At 42.4% G+C, this 24,124-nt stretch overlaps 3 protein-coding genes across 7 annotated transcripts in view; 2 read left to right on the forward strand and 1 right to left on the reverse strand.

Annotated features, from left to right (window-relative positions):
• Positions 1–268: 268 nt before the first annotated feature.
• On the forward strand, positions 269–2,387 carry spag16 (sperm associated antigen 16). Its single transcript, XM_085278876.1, has 3 exons — positions 269–1,250; positions 1,355–1,459; positions 1,531–2,387. The coding sequence occupies exons 1-3, from the start codon at positions 333–335 to the stop codon at positions 2,176–2,178; spliced, it is 1,671 nt and encodes a 556-aa protein (XP_085135002.1). The 5' UTR covers positions 269–332; the 3' UTR covers positions 2,179–2,387.
• Positions 2,388–2,844: 457 nt separating this feature from the next.
• On the reverse strand, positions 2,845–13,034 carry lg7h18orf54 (linkage group 7 C18orf54 homolog). Of its 5 annotated transcripts, none has more exons than XM_085278878.1 (15): positions 12,331–13,034; positions 11,563–11,698; positions 10,989–11,148; positions 10,698–10,865; positions 10,182–10,281; positions 10,031–10,091; positions 9,778–9,955; positions 9,381–9,472; positions 9,028–9,136; positions 7,912–8,004; positions 7,657–7,711; positions 7,515–7,566; positions 6,553–6,714; positions 6,352–6,425; positions 2,845–3,923 (listed from the first exon to the last, which is right to left on the reverse strand). In XM_085278878.1, the coding sequence occupies exons 2-15, from the start codon at positions 11,695–11,697 to the stop codon at positions 3,767–3,769; spliced, it is 1,596 nt and encodes a 531-aa protein (XP_085135004.1). In that variant the 5' UTR covers position 11,698; positions 12,331–13,034; the 3' UTR covers positions 2,845–3,766. The 5 variants fall into 5 exon arrangements, with proteins under 5 accessions (XP_085135004.1, XP_085135007.1, XP_085135005.1 ...); XM_085278881.1 differs by having other exon boundaries at positions 12,193–12,332; XM_085278879.1 differs by lacking the exon at positions 12,331–13,034 and adding an exon at positions 11,916–12,323.
• Positions 13,035–14,665: 1,631 nt separating this feature from the next.
• The window catches only part of mbd2 (methyl-CpG binding domain protein 2), a 29,737-nt gene continuing 20,278 nt past the window's right edge, over positions 14,666–24,124 (forward strand). The window contains exons 1-2 of the mRNA XM_085278882.1: positions 14,666–15,171; positions 22,432–22,591. Of these exons, the coding sequence (XP_085135008.1) occupies positions 15,059–15,171; positions 22,432–22,591 (273 nt within the window). The 5' untranslated portion in view covers positions 14,666–15,058. The remainder of the gene's footprint in view (positions 15,172–22,431; positions 22,592–24,124) is intronic.

Genomic DNA, 24,124 nt, shown 5'->3' on the forward strand with positions numbered 1-24,124 from the left:
ATGAGAAAGTAATATTTGTATAATCAATATTTTACAATATTTAAAAATATATATATTTTAAAAATATATAGATAGAGAGAGAGAGAGAGAGAGAGAGAGAGAGAGAGAGGGAGAACACTTGAAGGTAAAACAGGAAATAAAAACGAAAGCATGAAAACAAATAATTAAAAACATTTAAAATGTAAAATATGTATGCATTTTAATAACCACAAAACCTATTAAGCAAACGCATACGCAGGGGGTCACGCGGTTACCGTGGTAACACGCTAAGCAACGCAGAGCTAATACCATAGCAACGCGTAAACAATAAGCTCCGAGGCGAAGGGGAGAAAATGTCAGACACAAGACGAGGAGCGGAGGAAGTGGAGGAGAGGAGCAGTGCTGAGGAGGACGAAGAGGAGGAGAAGTCTGAGGAGGCTCTCTCCTCCTCAGCAGCTCCCAAGAGAAATTCTGAACCGCCACAAGCGCAAACTCTGTCTAACATCCCCGAGGCGGTGGACGACTTCCTGAGGAACTTCTTGCGCAGAGCCGGCCTGACGCGGACTCTGAGCCGCTTCGAGGTGGAGTGGTACGGCTCGGCGCTCAGGCGCCTCACAGACACCCTGAACACCGTAGCCACGGCGGCCCCGGGGGTCTACTTCATCCCCGATGCTCTCACACACCGACGCCTCCTCCAGAGCGAGCTGGAGGCGGTGCGCGCAGAGACGGAGCTGCTCAGGGAGGAGGTGCTGGGTGCAGGAGCGAGCCTAGTGAGGATACAGAGGGAGCGGGACTTTCACCGGCTGCAGCACCGGCGAGTCTCCGAGGACAAAAGGAGGCTCACAGAGGACTTCAAACAACTGAAGAAACATCTGCAGTCGTACGACCCCGTGCTCAGGCAGCTGGAGGAGAAATACCAAACAGCTGTCAGGCAGAAGATGCTCCTCAGCTTCCACAGAGAGAGACTGCAAAGCACCACAGACCCTACACCAGCGCAGGTGAAGGAGGAGAGGAGGAAGGAGAAACCACCAGCAAAGACCACTGCACACCTGAAGGACTCGGAGTTCCCCCCCTGCAGTGGGCTCCCAAGGGCCTACCTGGAACAAATGAACTCTCACAAAAGCTTCGCATCTTTCAGCCTTGCATGCTCTATAAGAGCGCATCAGCAGCCAATCAGCTGCATCGACCTGCATCCAAGAAAACTGATCCTTGTCTCGGCCAGTGATGACAGCACCTGGAGATTGTGGGTTCTCCCAGAAGAAAGAGAAAAGGTGAGAGGAGGTGAAAGCTCTAAGAGGAGGTGGGGAGGTGACATGTGAGGGTCACTCTGATTGGATGATGCACTGACGTGTGATGTCACCTACTGTGTTGCCAGGTGGGTGAGATGCTGCTGACTGGTGAGGGTCACTCTGATTGGCTGTCCGGTTGTAGCTTTCACCCTGATGGATCAAAATTAGCGACAACCAGCGGAGACATGACAGTAAGTTGGTCCTGATGACAACACAGAATAAACCCACCTCATTGGTTACAGATGTGTACTTCTTCCTGCAGGTGCGGCTCTGGGACTTCTCTCGTGGCTGCTGTGTACTGATGCTCTCTGGCCATGCCCAGCCCACCTGGGCATGCTCCTTTCACTCATGTGGTCACTTCCTGGCCTCCTGCTCTGCTGACAGAACCGCCAAGCTGTGGGACCTGAACAGCCAGCGCTGTCGCCTCACACTGCGCCAACACACCGCCTCCGTCAACAGCGTCTGCTTCCTACCTTCCTCCAACCTCCTCCTCACCTGTTCCGCTGACAAAACCATCGCCCTGTGGGATGCCAGGCTAGGTGTCTGCACCACCACCTTTCTTGGACATTATCACCCCTGCAACCATGCTGCCTTCAGCTCAGCGACCAGCATGGTGGCCTCCTGTGACTCTTCTGGCATCGTCAACACGTGGGACATGAGAAAACCCACATCGCCGATGGCCGCTGGAGACACCGGGCCGCTTAGTGCCAACCAAGTGGCGTTTAACCACTCAGGGAAGATGCTGGCGGTTGCCAGCAGCGACGGTTTGGTGAAACTGGTGGAGGTAGACTCTGGCAGTGTGAGCAGCTTGGAGGGCCACAGGGACAGTGTGCAGAGTGTGACCTTTGACCACAAGGGGGAGACTGTGATCTCGGCAGGGAGTGATGGGAGGGTTAACATCTGGTCGTAACATAAGATTTCTGATTGAGTAGTGATCGATATCTGAGATTGACGTGAACTTTTAGTTGTATTAATCAAAGAAGTGACACCATGGAGGTTGTAAACCAAAACATGTTTAATGAGAGCTGTGCAAAGACAAGCAGCTAGAAGCACACATTAAACATTTAACATCAAGTGTCTTCTTCACCCCGAGGTGAATAAAAATACTTCCTGCTCTGACCTTTGCGTCTTTCCTGATGGTTTCATCCTTTAGTTGAAAAATGATAATTTTCTAAATGATCGTCCCCTAGTTTTACTGTCAGATTCAAATGTGCTGATCTTTTTTTTTTTTTTTTGTATTATGTACATTTTTTGTCTGTTATGGCTGTATTGAGTGTGCATGTGAGGACGGATGACTCACAGCTGCAGAACAAATCTACTTATGGTAACCTGAAGATGTATGAAGAACAACTCTGAGTGAAATGGTCTTTATCTGACTTACAAATACAATCAATTGAATGTTATCAGAGTATCATTTAGCATGTATATATATATAGAGAGAGTAAGTCTCATGGTCTCATGTGACAGTCTTCATTTATGCTTTTTTCCCAGCTCTTCTTCTGTCTGCTAACAGTTTTTGGGTTTCCATTTGGGTGGAGCTACAAATTGGCATCCTTTTTAAAAAAAAAGCCATATCTGACAATTGTAATTTTTATTCAGTTACGACACACATTTACCGTGTCACAAACTTTTTCCTCCCTCTGCAAAAAAAACCCAACAAAAAAACAACAACTCAAGCAAAAGAGACAAAAAACATTTCTTCAAATCTTTCTGCTTCTTTTTTTGTTAGTTTCTATGATATTCGACAAAATCAGCAAAGGTTGTTAATTTTGGTGACTTTTAACGTTCCCTGATAAAAAATGCTGTGCAGTCCCAGATAAAGATAGACATCTGAACACCCTGGTCCCCCCAACCCATGGCTCAATACTTCAATTTTCAATCCACGAGTCTTGAGTCTTCAGAAAATCGGACTGGATTGTCACAGTAGTACACGTTGTGCTTCCACGTGTACATCTTTTCTACAGCAAAAGCAATTTATTGTAGTTTTACCTACAAGGAACTGAAAAGCTATCACTGACAACAGCACTGATGATCTTTCTTCCCTCTGGCTGAACACTGCCCGGTAACCTCTTCATTTTCAACAGGAATGAGTGTGTGTAAATCTTTATGGCACCAACAGTCTGTCTACAAACAGAATGAAACCCATCAATACAAAATGGTCTGTGCACCAACAAGCATCAAGCCCATCCATCCATACTGTTGCATTCACAAACCCCTGAGACACATTCAAAATATAAAAGATGTGGCATGTTTTTCTCGTCTCGGAGTCTGTCCTTCACGTTTTCTTCTCTTCTTTTAAATTATCGCTGTGTTCTGACTCTTCCTCAGAGTCTGAGAAAGAGAACAGTCCAGGAAACTTCCTGACTCTAAAGGTTTAGGGTATAGTTTAAACTGAGTTGTATTAGTGTTTAAAAAATTGCACTTTCTTATAAAAAAAATACACAAACACAGTGCAGATACTATTGAGGCTTTTGGCACAGCGAGCTTCCTTTGAATGTTCAGTTTCTGGAGGGTTCCTGCTGAGAACAGACCAGTCTGTCGACAGATGAGGACGAGTAGCGCCCCTCGTCGTCGTCCTTCTCTTCCTCTGTCGCTCTGTGTTTCTGTCTGGGTTCTTCCACCAGCATCTTCAGGCGGTTCAGATGATGCAGAGCTCTGAGGAGGAAAAACATGCATGCTTTACTCACCCTAAACTGGAGTCAAACTGATGTACATACTGTGGTGGTGGATGAAGATGCGTTTAATGTCACCCAAGTTTTTGAAATCTTGTTTTTGAACTATTGGGCTTAGAAGAAGAGGGTGAGGATGAGGAAGAGGAAGAGGAGACCCTATGGGAATGAAAGTGCAGGTGTGTTCTCCATGGATGAGGACTCTGTTTCTCGGGACTGTGAGCCACCACCACCTCAGCTTTCTGAATGCCAACATGAGAACTGAGGGCTCTGAAGGACACCGGATGACTTGTCAGTCACTAACTTACATCCTGTTTTATGATCCTTCTTTTACTTCAAATGTAATAATCACTAGGGCTGTTCGATATAACGATATATATCGGGTGACGATATAAAAACGTCTATCGTTTCATATTGCGGAAAAATATAATGTTTACGGCAATATTTTTTCATCGTTTTGATGGTCATTGTAGTGGTTACATTAATTTGTTAAAGTTCTCTCTTTCCCTTATATTTAATATAACCACACTACGGACGGACAAGCGACTGTTTTTACACGTTGTCGTTAGCAACCACGACGGTAAAACAATGGCGTGGCTCCGCCATCCGCTTGTTTGTTTTGCATATTAACCTTTCCACAATAAAGCTCAAGATCCTGTTGAGACTTTTCAAAATAAACTAAATCCCGTGAAAGAGTATGGAGTGTTTACGGATGAGAAGCAAAAAAGAGCCGCCAGGTGCTAAAAAATAAACCTTAGACTCAAACGTTAGAACAGGCTTTTCCCCGCAGCACGCCGTGTAATAAATACTCACAAAGAAAACGCGGCCGTTACAACTTATGTCTAAAAATGTATAAATTCATGCATCGGCTAAAAGTCATAACTCCAGGTACATGACGCCCAGCTGAAAACACTTCATGCAAGTCGAGCTGCCCGAGATTCACAGAATTTACAGAAAATGTTACATTTTTGTGATTTATATCGTTATCGGAATGATAGATGTCTTATATCGGGATATGAGATTTTGGTCATATCACACAGCCCTAATAATCACATTTGACTCAGTAAGACTTTAAACTAGCAACAGAGACCATAAACTCATCGTGAAAGTGTTTACTAATGCTGGGCAGACACGGTGCGATTTTTGGCTCATTTTGAGCCGATTTTTCAGTCGTGCAACCGTTTTGGGGATCGGCCCGAGTTTCGCCTTCATCGTGTGTCGTGCATCGTGTAGTATACGTGGGGTAACAGAAGCGATTAACACCTCACGACCAGCTCCCAAATAATCAATCGCTTGGTCGTAAGAAAATCAAACCTGTTTGAAATCCTGTCGGCCGTCGTGAGGGTGTCACAGCAGCCTCTCACACTGCGCACGCACAAACACAGAAATGAAAGTGAAAAGACAGAGTAGCACAGCAGTGCAGCGTGTGATCTGGACACAAGCGATGGAGGCACAACTTGTAGAACTTTGGAAAGCTCATCCGAGCCTTTTCGATGTGGCCTCACAAAATTATCACGACCACAACAACCGTGAAAATAATTGGATGGACATTGCTGATCAATCCCAGCTGCCTTATCAATGTTTTTCATTAGCAATTTAGCAAAGTTGACGGTGGTGGTGTGCGTGTCTGTGTGAGTGAAAGACAGAGAGGGAGAGTGAGCGACAGATTTTCTGTTATAACCTTCAAATTATGGACGCACAGTGTAAGCACTCAGGTCGCATCAGAGCATAGAGCATAGAGACCCTGCAACGTGACCTACGAACTTCTAACCCCTGCGAGTCAGTCGTGCAGTTTGAGCAGGAGCTGAATAACGCAAAATCCCACAGTGTTTGCCCAGCTTAAGGTAACAGGTCAAGTAAGATGTTGGGTCACTTTCTCATAGACTTCTACAGACTCTGACTTGTTTCAACAGCCATAGATGTTGCCCCCTGCTGGCCATCGGAAAAACGCAGGATTCACACCCAGAAGCTGACTGTCTTTTATCTAAAATCTGAAAGTAGAACAAAAGGACTTATCTTGGAGTTTTCAAAAATACATTTTAATTTATTATTATTATTATCATGATCATCATCATCATCATCATCAGTAGTAGTAGTATTGCTTTGCATCACCAGTGGTTATTCGGCCCATACTCACTATGAGTTACTAAATGTCACTGAGTTTCTAGTTGCTGGCTGCCACATCATTGCTAGTTGTTTCCTGTGTGGACCCCCCTTTGCCTTACAAGACAGGATGGCATTTGATTTCTTGACATAGTTTCTAGTGACGTTTTGAGTAAAATAATGCTTTTAATTTTTGCCTGAAGCAAAAGTGGTGTCTTTGATGCAGTTGTCTTTAAACTGTAAGCACAGGTTATCAGTCCAGTCTCCACATTCTTTCTAAAGGGATAAATAACTTGATCGGAGTCAGTTACCTCTCTAGTGATGGTCTACCAGGAAAACTCTGAAGCTCTTGCAGCTCCTGCAGCTCTGCGTTACCAACAGACCACTGCAACACAAACAGACTCTTAATAATTTAAATCTTGTTTCCTTAAACGTTAAACTCAGACACAGATTAGCATTTTATTATCCACTTTTTCTAAAGATCTGTATCAAGCCAGCCTGGCTCCTTGTACCTGTGTTGCTGATGTCAGCAGCCACTCTGAGAGAGTCAGAGCTGCTGGTGGCTGCTGTTGTCGCTGAAGCTCCGCCTCCACAGCCTGCAGTCTGAACAGCATCTGTTTCAGAGCCTCCACCGGACCAGGCTGCTTCCAGATGCTGTTTTCATGACTCAAATCCTGGGAGAGCACAAACAAAAGGGGGATATTACAAACAACACTAGCTTCAGAAACAACTGTTTTGCCAGTAGATGTAGAGAAGGCCTTCAACTGAGTTGACTAGCACTCATTTGTTCAGCCTTAGGAAAAAAAAACCTGACAACTGGGCTGATCTGGTTTGTAAAAACCCAATAGGCTATCACAAACATTCTGCAACACATGTATGATCACACCAGCGAATCAACTGAATAACAGTGGGACACAATGAGCACAAGCTAATACTGTATACAGATTATGTGATACTTGTTTATTACAAAATTACACAAGTTAGCTCAAGTTATTACAATAAAACCGAAGCAATCAACACAACTACTTTTTACATGAGAAGGGCCACAACTTTTGAAATATTACAGTTTCATTTGGTAGAAAAAAATCACATATTTAGAGACACAAATTGTGCCAATGATGGAATATGAATAAGTTCTCATAGTTATGTGACGAAAAATATTTACAACCCATCCAAAACAGAAATTCAGAATTTACTTTATAAGACCCCCAGTGCTAAACGTATATTTAATAGGTAAATTATTGTGTTTAAAAAGAAAAAACTAATATTGCCTAAAAAGCCTTTAAATTCAACCAGTCTAATGTGAATACAAAGAAAAACTACTGTAGTGAGTCAAACAGGCTCACTGCAGTAGGAGGCCTTGTCCACTGACCTGAAAGGTTAATGTGTTTCACATCTGGGCATCACTCAGGAGACGAGAATAAATGAAAATCACACAATTAGCTGACATTGTAGAACATGACAGTAAACCTACCTCTGCTCCCCTGTCAGTCAGCTCCTCTGTGCAGCCTCCTGTTGCTGAGTCTCTGCAGGGTTAAAATGCCACCACATATATGAGTCTGCGTGGAGTTGCAGCAGATCATAACACACCAGAAGTGTAAATGAGTCTTACTCACAGAGGACAGTGTGAGGGAGAATGGTGCAGCAGCTCCTCAGTTTTCACAGGACTCACTGACAACAACAGAAACAAAGAACTGATCGGATACCTGCTTCATTTCCAGCTTGTTGGTAATAAGTTAAAGTCTGCTTAAACAGTCACAACGAGAACCAGACACAGCTGTGCTTTAAAAAACAACAACAACAAAAACTTTGGTATAAGTGTTATTCAGTGTAAAAGACTTCCTGCTCCTTTGAATGAATCCCGGTTTTACCTGGATCTGCAGGACTCTCTGCTTGTCCAGAACTCCGAGACAGAGAGTTTAACACCTGGTCCGCCTTCTGGATCAGAGACTCGATCCTGTTGTCTGACAGGTGGGAACACACATCAGAAACAAGTTTAGCAAAGAACAAAAACAACAACAAAAAAGAGAAAAGTTTAAAAGAGTGAAAGGTTGTCATAGGAGGTGTGGTTGAAAGGGGAAAAATAAGAAAATAAGACTATATGAATTGAATTTGGCCAGTCTCATGTTCAAGAGGATCTTCTCTTGTACCTCTTGACCACGTTCTGTACAGCTGCTAGTTTTAGATCTCTGTTTAGTCCCAAGTTCCAGAATTGAGTCAGTCCCCAACAGTTCTCTGACCTGAACATCTGAACCCTGTTTGTGCTGCTGGAGCCTTTTGGAGCATCTAATATGGCTGCTGTGCAGTTAATTGTATGAACAGATTGTCTAAGAACACTGGGGTCTAGTGAAGGTGAGTGAAGAATTGAATTTGGGTGTTACTTGGCACTAATTAGCAGCCATCTCCGTCAGTGTGTGTGATGCACTCATACACTGATATCTGAAATGTGGTGACTTCAGGCTCTAAAGACAATATGTTGGCATCTGAAGCAATAACACCTTCAGAATACAGAATCCAAACCCAGTTAGTGATGTCATTGTGATTATGGCCTTCCGTGATATGCAATCAATGAGTAAAGAATGACTAAACAATATTCAACAGTGCAATAATCCAATGTAATGTATTTTTTTCGTCGACTCTAGGATTAGTTTGTTTTTCAGAGCTGAGTATTGTCTGTTATTAGTCCATCTATCCATCAGCCCAAGCAAAGAAGCCCAGTCATTTTAACTCTTTGCTTTACATGATTTTAAACTTTTTAATGACCTGCAGGAACCCTGATTTGCCTCTGTGATGGTCACTGGGTCTCTTTTGTGCGTCAAAGCAGCAAACCTTTAACTGTACTTTAACTTTAATTTATATTTTCTGAAAGTCACACGAATAGAGATCGGAAAGTTATGTTTGTGGTGATTTACAGAGAACAATTCCGGACCTATTTTGTTTACACCTCGAATTTTTAACATTACATACTCAAAGACTTGTGTTTTTACCTTGGTACATGTTCATCACAACGTCTGAGCTCTTCCTCTCTGTAGTGAGCAAAGAAATCTGTTCAGCAAACTGAAGCCTCAGGTCTCTGAGCGCCTGCTGGCTGCCAACCTAAGCACACACAGAGAAAACCTATTACTTCATCAACTGACCGATGAAGCTCTTTTTCTGCCTTTGGGACACACATGTGACAGAATGTGGTTTATTTAGAGCACTTGACCACATCATAAGGCGTTCTTTAACACACAAAGAGTCCAGAGGAAAGCACAGTTCCACAGAAGCTCTACAGTCTTCATGAACAACGAGAGCAGCAGGACCATACAACTGACAGTTGCGCTGCAGCTGCTTCTCTCACCTCTGCAGGTGTCTGGTCAGGATCTTCATCTTTCTCCAGGTCTGCTACCCAGGATGGAGCTCTGGTTCTGGGAGATCCAGGTGGGAGAACGTCTGGAAAAAACAAATATGACCCTTTCAAATAAACAGAAAATAGTCATAGTTTAATGGTGAAATTACTTCCCTGGGATAGACTCCACCCACCCAGTCCAATATCAAATTCAACATTTCCCCTCACTAGATCAGTTTTAAAAGCTCATATTTATGACTCTACACACTGATGGGCTGCTTAATATAAAATAATAAAGAATAACCTATTAATAGATTTATCTTTAACATTAATAATCACAATCTGTTAAATGATGATGAAATACTATGACATCTTGGAAGGTTTGTGCATATGTAGTCGAGGAAGCTACCGTGGTCGTCCCACAGATCTGACTGTGCAGGCGGCTCGCTGAGGTCACACCCCTGGAGCCATGCTGGGTACTTCAGGTCGGGCACACTGGTGATTCCCGAACAGTCCAAGTCAGCCTTGTTACTGGTGAACCAGTGAGGGAGGTGGAGCGACGAGGATACCGGGGCCTGCTCTGATCTCTGAAAAGGGGAAGCAACTGTGTTTATGACACTGCTACAGTCTCAGAATAATCCAGAAAAGACAGTGAGGGTCACCTTAAAACTGCTGATGTGAGCACCTGGTTTAAAAGTGGCGGCCCTCGGCCTGTCTCTGCACCTAGGGAGGAGGGGAAAGTAATAACCTGTAACTCAGATCGACCAGGAAATATGCCTGGTCGATCTGAACGAGAAAGGAAGCAGTTCAAACCTGGAGCTCCTGGACGTCGTCGGTGGAAGAGAGTGATGGTGGAGGAGTCTACAGGTAGATGAGGGGCAGGTCTGGGAGGCTGCAGGCCAGGACAGGAGGTCTGGACCAGCAGAGGAGAGGAGTGAGGCAAAAGTCATCACTTCTGTTATTACTGAATCATCTATGGATTATTTAATGTTGATTATAGAGTCTGAGCTGCAGAAGTTATGCGTTTAAAGGCAGATGCCAGGATGTTTTTAGGTAAAAGTGGTGGATTTAATGACATGAATGAAGACTACATTGTAGATGTTTTTAATGAACTGGTATAAGAGCAGATTCTTGATTGTCACATTTAAAAACTTCAGACTGAGAAAAATGGTGAGGGATGCATTTACTTCCAGCTCCACATTTTCAGTCTTGGACTCTACGAAATCACAGATCCCTACTCTTAATGACATCATACAGATCAAAGAAAACTAAAAAATGTACAAACACGTGTTTAAGAGTTTAAAGGTTGAGTATGAAATGTGTAAAAACCTTGGATGAAGGCGGTGGTGTGGGTGATGGGCATCGAGCCGTCGAAAGGGACGGACAGCAGTTCATCTGTTGTCATGGAGTGTCTGTCCCAGTTAACGCGGTGATGGAGGGGGCTCACGGGGAGGTTCAGGAAGTCTAGCTCTCTCTCGGTCAAACGCTCCCTAAGAACTGAAACAAAAAGAGAAAAATGCAATGTAGATGAATCACTCAGATAACATAAAACCACAGAAGACATAAAAAGCACCAAGATATATCAACGTTATAAGATACCTGACCCTCAGCAGGACCTACCATCTTTGTTTCTGAGCGTGCCCACTCTGTGCCTGCACGGAGTGGAGGGTAGGTTCTGTGGCAGAACCAGCTTTCCAGTCAACGACGAGTCGCGGTTCTGACGACTCCTCTCAAAGTCTTTGATGTAAGCGTCCAGAGCCGCCGAAGCCGAGTCATACTCCTGCAATCAGACAGTAGTGTAGGCTTCCTGTTTTAAAATCCTCATCACTAAAGTTTTTGATAAGAAAAGAACAACAAATTTCAGACTTTTTAAAAATGTTTTCCCTCTCACATAAATGTTTGAGTTATCTCTCATACACCTCTCACACACTTCCTCATGAACTTCACATGAATTTACTCTTTTCTTTTAAAACAAATTCACATATTTTTTTCTGAATTTACCAGTTTTTCCTCAATGTTTTACTGGAAAATGAAACAATTTTAAACTCTGTCACAATCAAAAAGAGAACATCATCATTTGTCAGGAGAGAAGCTCTCCTGATAACACCCAGAACAGAACCCAGAAACAGATAAAATAACAAAGGGAGATTTCTTCATTCTGTCCATTCCTGCTGTGGAAAGTAATCCCACCCACTCTGTCTTTGTATCTGAAGCTGGTGTCGTGTTGAGGAGGCAGCAGGCTGCTCCTCAGGTAACCTGAACTGGATAGTAGGGAGGTCACCGTGGACTCTGGTGACAGAGAGTGGCCCAATGGACCGCTGTACTCCATGCTGTCAAAAAACAAGAAGAGTACATTTTAAATCGCTAAACGTCGAGGGAATAATGGTTAAAATGTTTACAGAGGTGTTAAAACTGTTATCAGCATTTGTTTATTCACAGCTGACATGCCCAATCAGAGCCATGCCAGCTGTGATTTAAACCTTCCACAAGTAGGCGTGGAGCTACCTGTGCAAAAGCAGCTGTTTGAGACGTTAGAAAGCTAACCACCTTGCGGAGTATGTGTCAGGTTGTTGTCAGTGATAGCTTTGCCGGTTTTCGCTTTAAACGGGACAGTAAAGGGCTTTCTTTAGACTGCGTTTGTTTGCTAGCTTGCCTTTAGCCGAGCTCTGAGCTATGCAGCAAAAAACCCCAAAAACATCGAACAAAAAATAAACTAAACAGACCGTTACATGGCAGATTTAAACCCCATACGTACAGCAACAGTTTAGTGTTTATACAGAGTTTATAACGTGCTACACAAATGTTTCTGGCTCAACGTACTCACAAATGTCGCAAAAGTTTTCTCACTGATGTTAAAGTTCAACTTAGCAGCGCTGCTAGGGTGTTAACGGAAATCTTAACCAGGCACTTCCTCAAACTTCCTGAATCTTTATCAAATAAAACAAATATAAAACACTCATACTTCTACTCCGAAATGCCTCCTTTTCACTGTACTCCGTGCCCAACCCTTTTGCGTACACTGACGCTTGCAAATTCAAAGGATCCCGGGTAAAGCTAGCTCACAGTTAGCCGGAGCCACTTCCGGTACCCGGCAGACGCTGCCACCAAACTCCGTTAAAAGAATCTGGTCATTAATAATAATCATAGTATCGGTAAACACATGCTTCATATATAAGTACGGTTTACACAGTTAAGGTGTGTTATGATCTTAAGAAAGTTTCGGTGTCTGTTACAGACAGATTAATATGTTTAACTACCGCCATCAGTGGCTTATCGTGATGCAGAAACATGGTATACATGAGTGAAAGAGCAAATAAAGTTTACATTATATTAGAACGCATAATCGTTTGTGTGTGTAAGATATGCCGAATTTAAAGATGAACTCCGTTGAGTTATGAAAACAAGTCCACGTGAATGCCCCCAAAAAAGAGAGAAAAATTGTCTTGTTTTATTTCTAAAATTCAATTGTAAGAAATTATTGCACTGACGACAGTATAATGATTTGGTGTCACCGGAATTATTATTATTCCCCTTCTTCCGTCTCTGAGTGCGCCACGGTGTCTGAGGAGGTGTTAGTGGGAGCAGGGAAAGGAGAGGAGACACTGTTGAGACTGGAAAAACAGCGGTCAAGACTCCCACACAGAGCTGAAATGTGTGTGTGTGTGTGTGGGGGGGGGGGGGGGGGGAATTATATACAGTTTAATGTTGGGATTAAATTATTAAATTGAGATAATTGTGATAATCTACCCACCACCACCCACCCACACACACACACACACACAAGAGTTGAAAAGACAATATTAACACGACACAACAAGAGTAATAAAAATAATAATAAACTAATAAAGCTTTCGAATATCACTGGTAGCAGGACTTAATTCCTTCAGATAACTTATTAATGTGTTGTTAATTTACTGGACTAATTAAAGTACATCTAGCATATAACCATTTTAAAAACATCATGCTCATTTTTTGTTTAAAAAAACCATTTTGTTGAAATTCACCAATTTATTTATTTATTTATTTGTGTATTTATTTCGGGGGGCACCATTAATTTATACTAAAAGGCTGCATATTTAACACCCTGTTTGTTCTGTCCTGTGATAACTTCATAAGCAGAAGGGCACGTCTTCCTTTTCATCACTACTGGTTTAGTTACATTGTAAAAAACCGTTTTTACAAAAAAATCCGCTTTCACTTCTTTCTCAGAGAGAACTGTAGGTTAGCCATGTTGGGACGACCAAGTATTTTTCCGGGGTTCCTGTCTCTGCTGCAGGCCCCTTTAACCCAGAGTTTGTGACGTCAGTGAGCCAGGAGGTGTGGGGATGTTGAATAACACAGAAAGAGGGATCACTCCCCCTGAAACTGCAGGCACCAGAAAGCACCAGCATAACATGTCGACACAAACTTATCGCATAGACGAAAATATAAGGCCATCTGGGAAATTAAAAAACAAACAAAAAAACAACACGACAAAAAACAAGTGTAAGCAGAGGTATTTTCCTCTTAAAAGGAGTTCTTCCTCCCTAATTGTTGCCAAATACCACTCATCAGAAATCATCTGATTATTGTGTTCTGGCACCAATCGGGGTTGGTGTCAAAAGACGTGGATAGGGTAGATAACCAACTTTTTTGCCTCTTAGTGGACCAACCAGAGGACAGAAAAAAAGAGGACAGAGGACACAGAGTAGAGAACGGAGCGATAGGATGGGATAACTGTAAAGTCTGAAAAGCACAGAGTGTGTTTGCAGTGACACTTTTCATAGTTTCTAACACTCACTGCATGCCTGCCCCTCTCTCTGCTCGACCATGAAACAGTTCCAGATGTCTGTGATTCATTTTTGGGGAGTGAATGTCTATAGTCTAAAATGTGGAATCAAAAATCAGTGGCTACCTCCATCTTTAATATGCAGTCTATTGTACTCCCATAGTGCCATGGTCGATTAAGTTGATCAGACCTTGCAAATATTGGGTTATATGTTTCCATGACGAATTCAGTTCATGGTTGTTTATTTATTTATCTATTTTTGCAAAAAAAAATTATGACTTTCAAATAATATTCAATTTTATTTTGAAAACAATAATTTATTATTATTATTATTATTATTATTATTATTATTATTATTATTATGCAAACGTTTACAGGTTTATTCATACCTCAGACTATAGATTGATAGAGTCTGTTTCACCTAAACTAACACCGAGTGAGTGTTCTGATCTCAAGACGATCTCTGGGGGAGTGTGTCTGTGCGTGTGAGCGTGCGCGTCTGAGTTTAATCGCGGTGTGTGTGTGTGTGTGTGTGTGTGTGTGTGTGTGATATCTCAGACGTCACAGCCTGCCGTTGGTCCAGTTCAGTTCAGTTCAGTTCAGTTCACTTTAGATCAGATCGGATCCCCGGATGAGCCGTTGCTTCTCTCAGGAGGTAAACTGAAGTAAACCCGGACCTGGAGGCGGTTTAACCCGGAACAGCCCGAACCGGAACACTGTGTTTGTTTCTGTTCGACCCAAAATAAGCAGCATAAACAAGCAGGGCGGAGGGAGTGTGAGAGCCACCGTTAACGTAACGTCCGTGACGTCGCTCCGCTGGTTTTTCACCAGCACGCCGCGCGTCTGGGGGGTCCACGCCGGGATTTACCAAGTGATCGATTAATCCGACAGGAGCCTGAACCGTGGGATCGGTACACGCGCTATGATGGAGAGAAAGAGGACGGACTGTCCCGCTCTGCCGCCCGGTTGGAAGAAAGAAGAAGTGATCAGGAAGTCCGGGCTGAGCGCCGGAAAGAGCGACGTCTACTACTACAGGTAGCCCATCACACTAATCGATCAGTGGTTACACAGCAAACCGATAATCAGTCAGCAGTTCGGCTGTGGTACCAATGCTGACTCTGGACTGTTTGTGAGCTCACCTCTGTTCACACTCAGTGGACCAACCAGAGGCTCGGCTTCAGTCTGAGAAGTTACAATGTAGTGCACAGTAGCAAAGTAGCCAATCAGAATTCATTCTTAATAACAGCATTACAACAATGTAACAATGTCTGTATGACCAGAGTTGTGGCAGCAGGGGGCCAAGAACAGCTGGATGACCGAAGCAAGCCAAACCAAAGTGCTTGAACATTGGTGGGAAGTTCATCCAGATATTGAGATTACAGTGGACACACCTCATACCTCCATAAATGTGCAATAAGAGCAAAAATGAAACCAATAACGAAAACTAAAAGAAACCCTGCAGTTTCTCTAAAGTCCACCTGAGGCAGACTTTCAGAGTAAGTCAATTTCCATAGACTCCAATATTAAAATGTCTGACTTGAACGTGTTCACAGTTTTCGTTTTTAGAACTTACTCATTTGGGTTTTATCAGGGCTTAAATATAGGTTTCAAGGCCTCACGTTTGTCAGCTCATTTGACTCTTTAAATTGAACCTCTCTATTTATTCTTTTGATCCCATTAATGCCAGTAAATGACAAATAAAATGTCTTTTTGTGTGGTTAATTGTAGTGACAGACCATCCACACACACATACACACAAACTCTAGTTTTGACAAGTGACGTTGTAGCTTTTAGTCAGTTAAATAGAAATAGTAAGCATCTGCTATCTAAATCCCAGAATGTTGATTAATTTAGTCTGACTTTATTAACAATACACTTGCATAACCACCATTGCTTAACAATGAATTGTCATGACCGTTAATGGCCCTGAGTACTATTCACAGAGGTGGCCGTTACCTTTTCACATAAGCTGCCTTCTTGACCTCCTTAAGTAAAAAAAGGGGAATGACAATCTTTGAGCCAAAGAGGGAATCTAAGAGGACATCTTTCAGTATTGTTTAGTGCTGTGATTGCAGCCATTCTCCAACTCTCAGTGAGTAGTACTCGTGGTCATTGATTAACTGCTGTGACAATTTGCATATGAATGAGCATGAAACTGATCTGATCTGCTCATTGTTATGCAATGGTGCTGGTTTAGATCGTTATGCAGTTGTACCGTTTTTAAACTGGGGGAAACCTGCAGAATGCTGAGCCTGGAGTCACTTGGAAGAACAAGTTTCTCCCACTGAAAATGTTTGGTTCAAACAGTGTAACCAAGTTAACATTAGCTGGTAAGTTAGCACTCCACTCCTTGACATGTCTAGCTCCAAAAAACCCGAATGGCGGTGGACAAAATTCTAACACTGAATCTGCAAAATATGTCATCCAAAATGGTAAATGGACCTGTTCTTATATAGCACATTTCTACTCTACTTGAGGACCCTCATTTGCCCATTCACACCCATACATCTATGCTGTTTTTTATATAAGTGCTTTCTGTCAAACATTTACATTTAGATTGATGGAATTAGTATGCATCATGAATGTTACAACAAAGGTGGACGATATGCCTGGTGCTCAGTAGTTGACTTTCTGTCGGACTCTGGGACCACGGCGTTGCATTTTGTAGCCATTTCCATTGTTGCTGTGTTTTCTGGGGCTTTTTTTATATTACAAATTTCCTTTTTGATTTCAGTGAATGAGACACTCTCCTAACTCATTGAGTGTCGGCACAGACTAGCCAATCGTTGGCCTGCAGTTTGACGACATCACATTTCAGTACCTACTTGGTTCGCCTTGGAACCCCGGCCGAGCAGGTCTATTTGAGTAGAAACTAATGGAAAAGGGGCTATAGTGGTCACCTTTGATATACAGTCGATGTATAAATTGTTTTTGTAACTGTTTCTTTATCAACCTTAAGGAGAGTCTGAATCTGAAAATGTATCATGGTGTCTCGCTTCAGTGCCACTTGTACATCTATTCAACGTCTCCTGACAGCCACATGACTCCCTTATTGACATATGCTGGGTAAAGAACAGCATGTTGCACTGATGCCAGCGGGCATCGTGTAAAGCTATTATCTCCAAATGCTGTACAGTAAGATAACCACTCATTCTAGCTGGGTTAGGCCTCTCTCCTGATGTTGTCAGAGGCAAACTACTGTTGGAAATGTCCATAACACTGAGGATCCTGTCCCTGTGCCCAGACAGCCAACCGTCTGCTTCATAAAGCTGGGAAACGTAAAGCTGGGTGTGCCATTTGTGCTGCTGTTGCCTGAGTTAGCTGGAAGAGACTGTGGAAGTTTCACTTCAACTTTCTATAATAGCTTTTTAAATAGCCTTGAAGACAAGCACAGCAGCTGTGACGGAACTGTGTCCTGTTCAAATAATAGACTGCAAGATGAATTTTACTTTCTGTGTTTTGTGTAAAGCACATTTAAACACAGCTTTCATGGACCATAGTGTTGTATGAAGTATGCACATTCATATACACACTCATGTCATTACATGAAAAAGTAAAAATGGACACAGAATACAGAATTATCAAGCACCAGCACCCAGCAGTGAGCTGGGGAGGTCTGGGAGTAAAGGTGGATTCTGACCTGACTTCAAAGCAGAGATGGAGGTCACCTTTTACAGCAGGTAATAACTGATTCCACAAACATGGAGCAGTGCCTGCCAAAGCTCTGTCACCGTTTTGTTTGAGGTGTGACCTTGGGACATGTAAGCGATCTTTACCAGTGGATCTGAAAAATCAGAGGACTTGAATGTAAATGAATGAGGCTGGTGAAGTGGGGCTTTAGAAGAAATCAGTAGGTGATCTCGGGTTTTCCTGGCTCAAAATGGGTCTTTAGGGGTGAGTAGGATCACATACATTTAAAGGCAATGGCTCTGTGTTATCTTACAGAGCACAAATCTCTGCATTTCCCCTGTCACTTAGGCTTCAGTTTTTTTTCCTAATTTGTAATTTCAGTATATTACATTTTGTTTTCGTTTCGTTGTTAGTTTTTCGTTCGCTCTGATTAGTGTAGATTTATTTTGAAGAGGGCGTACATTAAAGGTATTTTCTGTAATTATTCAAATGTAAATATTTCACCACCAGGGGCCAGACCTCAAGAGGCCTGGCTTTTTTCCCATGACGCAAGAGTGCACTCTTTTACCTGGTTAATTAGAAGTTAAAACGAATCCTTGTGCCGTGCGACAGACTGGCGACCTGTCCGGGGTGTGACCTGCCTCTCGCCTTAGGCCCACTGAGATAGGCTCCAGCTCCTCCCGCAATCCCAAATTGACCAAGCAGAAGAGAATAGATGGATGACTCATTGCACCATGTTGTGGTACAAGTTTGTATTGCATCAAAGTACAGTTCAGCCACAGTTCAGCTTGAGTTTATATCTCTTTTAGCACAACACATAAATGAGTGGGACATAAAAGAGTTACCAAAAATGTGTTGCATAAAGTATTTCTATCATGCTTTTTACTACTGCTACTACTACTAGCAGTGCTCTATGACACTGCAAATTTTACTGTCGCTGTATTTACTGTATTGTCAAGTAAACACAGGGCTGTTCTTGCCAATACCAATACTGATAGTGTTACTTTTAAGCTATAAAAGGTATCTGATCACTAAATCACTGTTATTCTGACTTTCCACCGGAATCAGTTACTAAAACAAAACAGAACACACTTTTTAGCTTTTCGTTTGTTTTCAAACTATGTTTTTTGGACATCTGGGATATAAAAGTGTCTGTCTCTAAAGCACTTTGGGTCACCTTCAGTTGTTTTAATGTGCTGTAGGCTATAAATAATAAAGATGTAACAGTCGATAAGAAAAGGTCAGACATTTTTCATACTACATATTCATTTCCTAAATAAAATACTTTATTTGCTGCATACGGAACATAGAGGATAGAAAGCAAGTATCGACCGTATTGGGCTAATATTGATCCAATATCAATACCAGCATATGTATTGATGTTATGAATATTTGGTGGCAGTTTCTTTAAATTCTAGTGATATCCTTTGAGAATTTTTGGATCTTTAGAATGATTTTGAACACAGCTAAAGGTCATGTTAGCTGGAATCATATGGTCACAAAACACACAAATCAGGCATCATTTTGCAAATGCATGTGATTGACATATGAAGGAGGACATGTCCATGCACCCTAATCACAACATCTCTGTGTTGTAGTAAATTATGAAAAAAAAAATCAGTTGAGAGTGAGATGCAGGGTCACTTCTATTTCACTGTTTCTGCACTTTTCTTGCCCCCCGCGCTTCTCTTATCCAGTAATGTGCATTCAGGCAGGAAAACCTCAGCGTCTGTGTCTCTCTGCCTCAGAAATACTCCTGCCTCAGCTCTTCTCCAGAGCAGATTAAAGTTGAGTTTGGAGCGCTGCTTGTTACGTTTTTCCTTTTTGCTCAGCATTCTGCGTCAGATCGCAGAGGAAGTTGCTCCTGGTGCAGCTCTGCGGCATCGTAGCCTTGCCGCAGAGCCGGTGGCTGTTCTTTACTTCCTGTTGATCTGCACAGCTTGGGCCTGTCACTGTAGCAGCTCAGAGACGTCTGAGCTCCGTCACATCCTGAAGGCTCACTTTCAGTTTGGTTTGAAGTGACTCATCACTTCCAGTAAGAAAACCAGTCACAACAGGTCAGTTTACTGGAAGAGCAGCAACGCCCTGCTGAGGCCTCTACCGGTTTCACAAACTCATGTTTATCAGGACCCTTTTTTTACCCTCCACACCCACACGGAATAATTTCAGGCCATAAGGAAACACAGAGTCTTTCAGTTATAGACCGTATAATATTATCCTGACTAACACTAGAGACACTCGGTGAAATGCTGGAAGAAGAGTAAAACTAACTCTTGCTTCTGTTGCTGCTGCCTATGTAGACACTAAAGCTGGTGCACCAGAAACCCAGGGTACGAGATGGTACAGGTATAATCAGAAAAGGTTTATTCCTAGGCAGACGAGGAGACGCCTCCTGTCCCTGTCTCTTCCCTCCACTGGGTTCGTCACGTCCCAGCCCAGCTTACACTGTGCACTGGAGTCTGTCGCTCGATGCCACCACTTTTATCCCATGGCCAGCCAGTCCACAGTGGATTAAACAATGTTTCCCCAATGTTTCACTGGCTCCCAGTGAAATTCCAGATAAAAACAAACTTGTTCTGCTCACCTTCAAGTCCATAATCTTGCTCCTCACATTTCTAATCTGTTAAGCACTACCTCTTCTGGCTGCTCACTTCGATCCTCTTTTTCTATCCAGCTTGCTGTGCCTCCTTTCCGCCTCAGCACCATGGGAAGCAGAGCTTTTAGCTGCTCTGCTCCCAGGCTATGGAACTCTACCCCCAGATATAAGAAACATTGGTTCTCTCCTCCAGTTTAAATCTCAACTCAAAACCCATCAGTTCAAAGCTGCATATTCATACCAACCCACTGTTTGTTCATTTTATCCTGTGCTTTTGTTTTTATTGTTCTTCATTTTGTCATTGTCCTATTATGTGTTCTATTCTATAGTTAAGTGCCCTTGGGTGTCTTGACAGGGTCTTTATAAATAAAATGTATTATTATTATTGTTGTTATTAGAAAACCACTAAAACATGCAATACAAACATTAGAATAAAATCATGCAAATAAAAACTACACTCACAAATAAACACTAAAATCAAAACATTATTATAAATTAATTATAAAAGACAAATACAAATTTCCACTGTGTGACACCTAAATGAATGGGTCTGTGCTGTTACACACTGGACCTCTACACCTTTGATTACCCTGAGGACACACTCACATGCGTATATGAGGTTTGCTGGCATTCATTGATGCACGGCTCTCTTAAAGTCCTCTATTAAAGCATGTAAGTCAGGTTGAGTTCAGGATTCTCCCTGGACCATTGCAGCACCTCTATTTCTTTCTTTTTAGTGATTCAGTTATAGATTAGCTGCTGTTCTAGGGATCATTGCCTGTTGCATGACCCAGTTTGGGGCCAAGCTGTAGCCGCATAGATGGACACATTTGACTCTAGATTCCCTTTGTATAGAGAGGAGTTCATGGTCCACTCAGTGACTGTAAGGTGCCCAAATCCTCAGCACTCCGCCGCTGTGCTGACAGTTGGTCTGAGGTGTTTGTACTGATATGCTGTGTTTGCTTTTCTCCAAATATGGTGTTGTGCGCTATGGCCAACCAGCTCCCCTTTGGTCTCGTCTGGTGGTTTGTTCAGATGCAGCTTTGCAAAGCTTAACTGTGCTGCTGTGTTCTTTTAGAGAGAAGAGCCTTCTCTCCTGGCAACCCATCCCAAACAAGTCCTACTCGTTCTCTTTTTTTCTGATTGTGCTGTTATGAACTTTAACATTTAACATGCTGACTGAGGCCTGCGGAGTCTGAGATGTAGCTCTTGGGGTTTTTTTTGCACTTTCAGTTTGACTTTCAGGTGAATTTGCTGGGATGTCCACTCAATACTGGCGACTGTCTTGAATGTTTTCCACTTGTGAATAAGCTTTCTCACGGTAGAATGAAGGACTTCAGATTGTTTGGAAATGGGATTATAACCAAAGGAACAGGGTTTTTCACTCAGCTACAAACATCGCTTTGCATGATTTACAGCTCATAATAATCCATATTTATGGTACAGCCTCTCATCTCCAAAAGTTGATTCTGTTCATCTGGACGTAGCGTTTTCAGTGGGAGAAACATTTAACCACTCATCCAAGTGACTTCTTCAGTCTCAGCTGACTGCAGGTTTCCCCAATCTTATAAACAGTACATTTGCATAATGACTGAAGAAGTCACTTGGATGAGTGATGAAATGTTTCTCCCACTGAAAACGCTACGTCCAGATGAACAGAATCAGCCTTTTGGAGATTTACTTACCTGGATATGCATCAAGATGTTTACAGCCTCTCAGTTCATGTTCTGTCTGAATTTTTTTTATCCCTTTAATTCAGCTTTCCTCTCCTTGACTCTACCTTACAAACAAACAAACAAACAATAAATAAATACTCCGCAGGTGGGAGGGGAGTTTGTACTCATTTTCTGAGATGACTATATTACGTATATCCCCTCTATTTGACATAATACTGAGCGAAGAGTGGAATAAGGAATAAGTCTTAGCTTCCAGCTCACAGGGATTACCTGTACACACACTGACCCCAGGCCATGTTAGGCACTCATCATTGGTAATGTAGTATAGGTTCTCTTTATGATGTTATAAGTATGACTTTTTAATGATAGCGTCCTTTCCATTTTATCCTCCAGTCCTTCAGGAAAGAAGTTCCGGAGTAAGCCCCAGCTGTCCCGTTACCTTGGAAATACAGTGGATCTGGCATGCTTTGACTTTCGCACGGGCAAGATGATGCCCGGAAAACTGCAGAAAAACAAACAGAGATTCCGACATGACCCACTGAGCATGGCCAAGGTAACCCAGATGGATCACACCTGTGTGGGAGTGACTGTGTGTGTATTGTGCTTTAACAGATTATCAGATTAACAAAACTCTTCCGGCAACAGGTCGAAAGGTCACAGGGTAACAAGAACTTTGTGCTTGTTTATCCATCGTGTGAATATACCTGAGTCACACAGACTTATTTGCATAGATAAAAACCCAGCAGCTGAACCTCATGTTATTGGAGAGTCAGAGAGAGTGAGAGCGGATTGAGATGATATTCTGTTTGATAGCAGGGTGATTTTATGCACATGTGACCAGGTTACTTCCTCAAACAGAGGAAGTAACCTGGTCACATGTGCATAACAAACATCAGATTCCTGGTTAAGCTCAGACCTGTTTCTCCACATGCTCAAATACATGATTTCTATGTATTGGGGGAGAATAGGGCCTGCATCCTTTCTGAAATATACACCGGTGGGGTACTTGGATGATGTCTTAGACCTCATAGGCTTCATTTACGCTCCAAATTATCCATGTCGACTCAAAAGCTGACTGTGTGCACGTCCACATGGAAGTGTAATCCCAGCAGTCCTGTTATCAGGGACAGCCTGGGTATATTGACCCGGATGTATTTTGCCCTCCTCGGTTTTACAGCCTTGAGCTTCCTTGGTTTGCTCACTGTTGTCACTTTATTTTTCCCTTTTGCATATTTTAAGTCTTTTTTTACCTCCATCTGATGGATATTTAGACTCAGATCTTAACCCTGGGAGGGCTAAATTTAAAGTCAGGTAAGGATTTTTAGTTCTGGAAATGTAGAACAAGCCTAATGTTCACACTGAAAAAGCTGGTCATAACCCCTTTATTCATAAATTACTGTCTTTGAGCCTTCTCCTTATCTTGCCTGAGATTTGTTTGGGCATTGTGAAAGTGGGAGAAGTGGATGATTAGTTAAAATAGTTAGTCAGTAGTTAAGGATGAAGTAAGTGGGGTACAGTTAAACGGACGCTTCTTAAACCATGATGTAAAAATAAAAGAAGAAAATCAAGAGGAGGGAAACCCAAACAGAGTGAAATGACATCATAAATCAACCAATCAGCTGTCTCACATGCAGTTTGGACTCACAGATTTCCATCTGGATATGTCAAATGGGTGAAAATTCCAAATAAAAGGAGTTGTTAGATGTTATAAGAGGTTAAAACTTGGTTTTTAGCCCCATAAATAACAACATAATGATAACAATGAAGACAACTGGGAGCATGTTGGTGGCTTTAGATGAAAGCACAAAACCTAGTAATGGCTTCTTCAAAAGTCCATAAACAGACAAACGTTACAAGCAAACACATAAATTATGAATCCTAATGAATTTATGGGCTACAGGGATTCTAGAGCTTTGAGGAAACATCGGACTCCCTCAGTGGATCTTTTTAAAGTTGATTTTCTTCTAATACTTTGAAAACACAAAAAGGAGATATGTATTCAAAGTCGACTTGTCTACTTCCACTCTGGTGTCTTGATTAACACTCGTCCTAGTTCAGGATAATCTGAATGGTAGTTTGCGCTGGG

The sequence above is a fragment of the Mchenga conophoros genome, linkage group LG7, assembly GCF_057382185.1.
Source record: "Mchenga conophoros isolate Kocher_MC1m ecotype Shallow Benthic linkage group LG7, M_conophoros_male_GT1.1, whole genome shotgun sequence".
NCBI lineage: Eukaryota > Metazoa > Chordata > Actinopteri > Cichliformes > Cichlidae > Mchenga > Mchenga conophoros.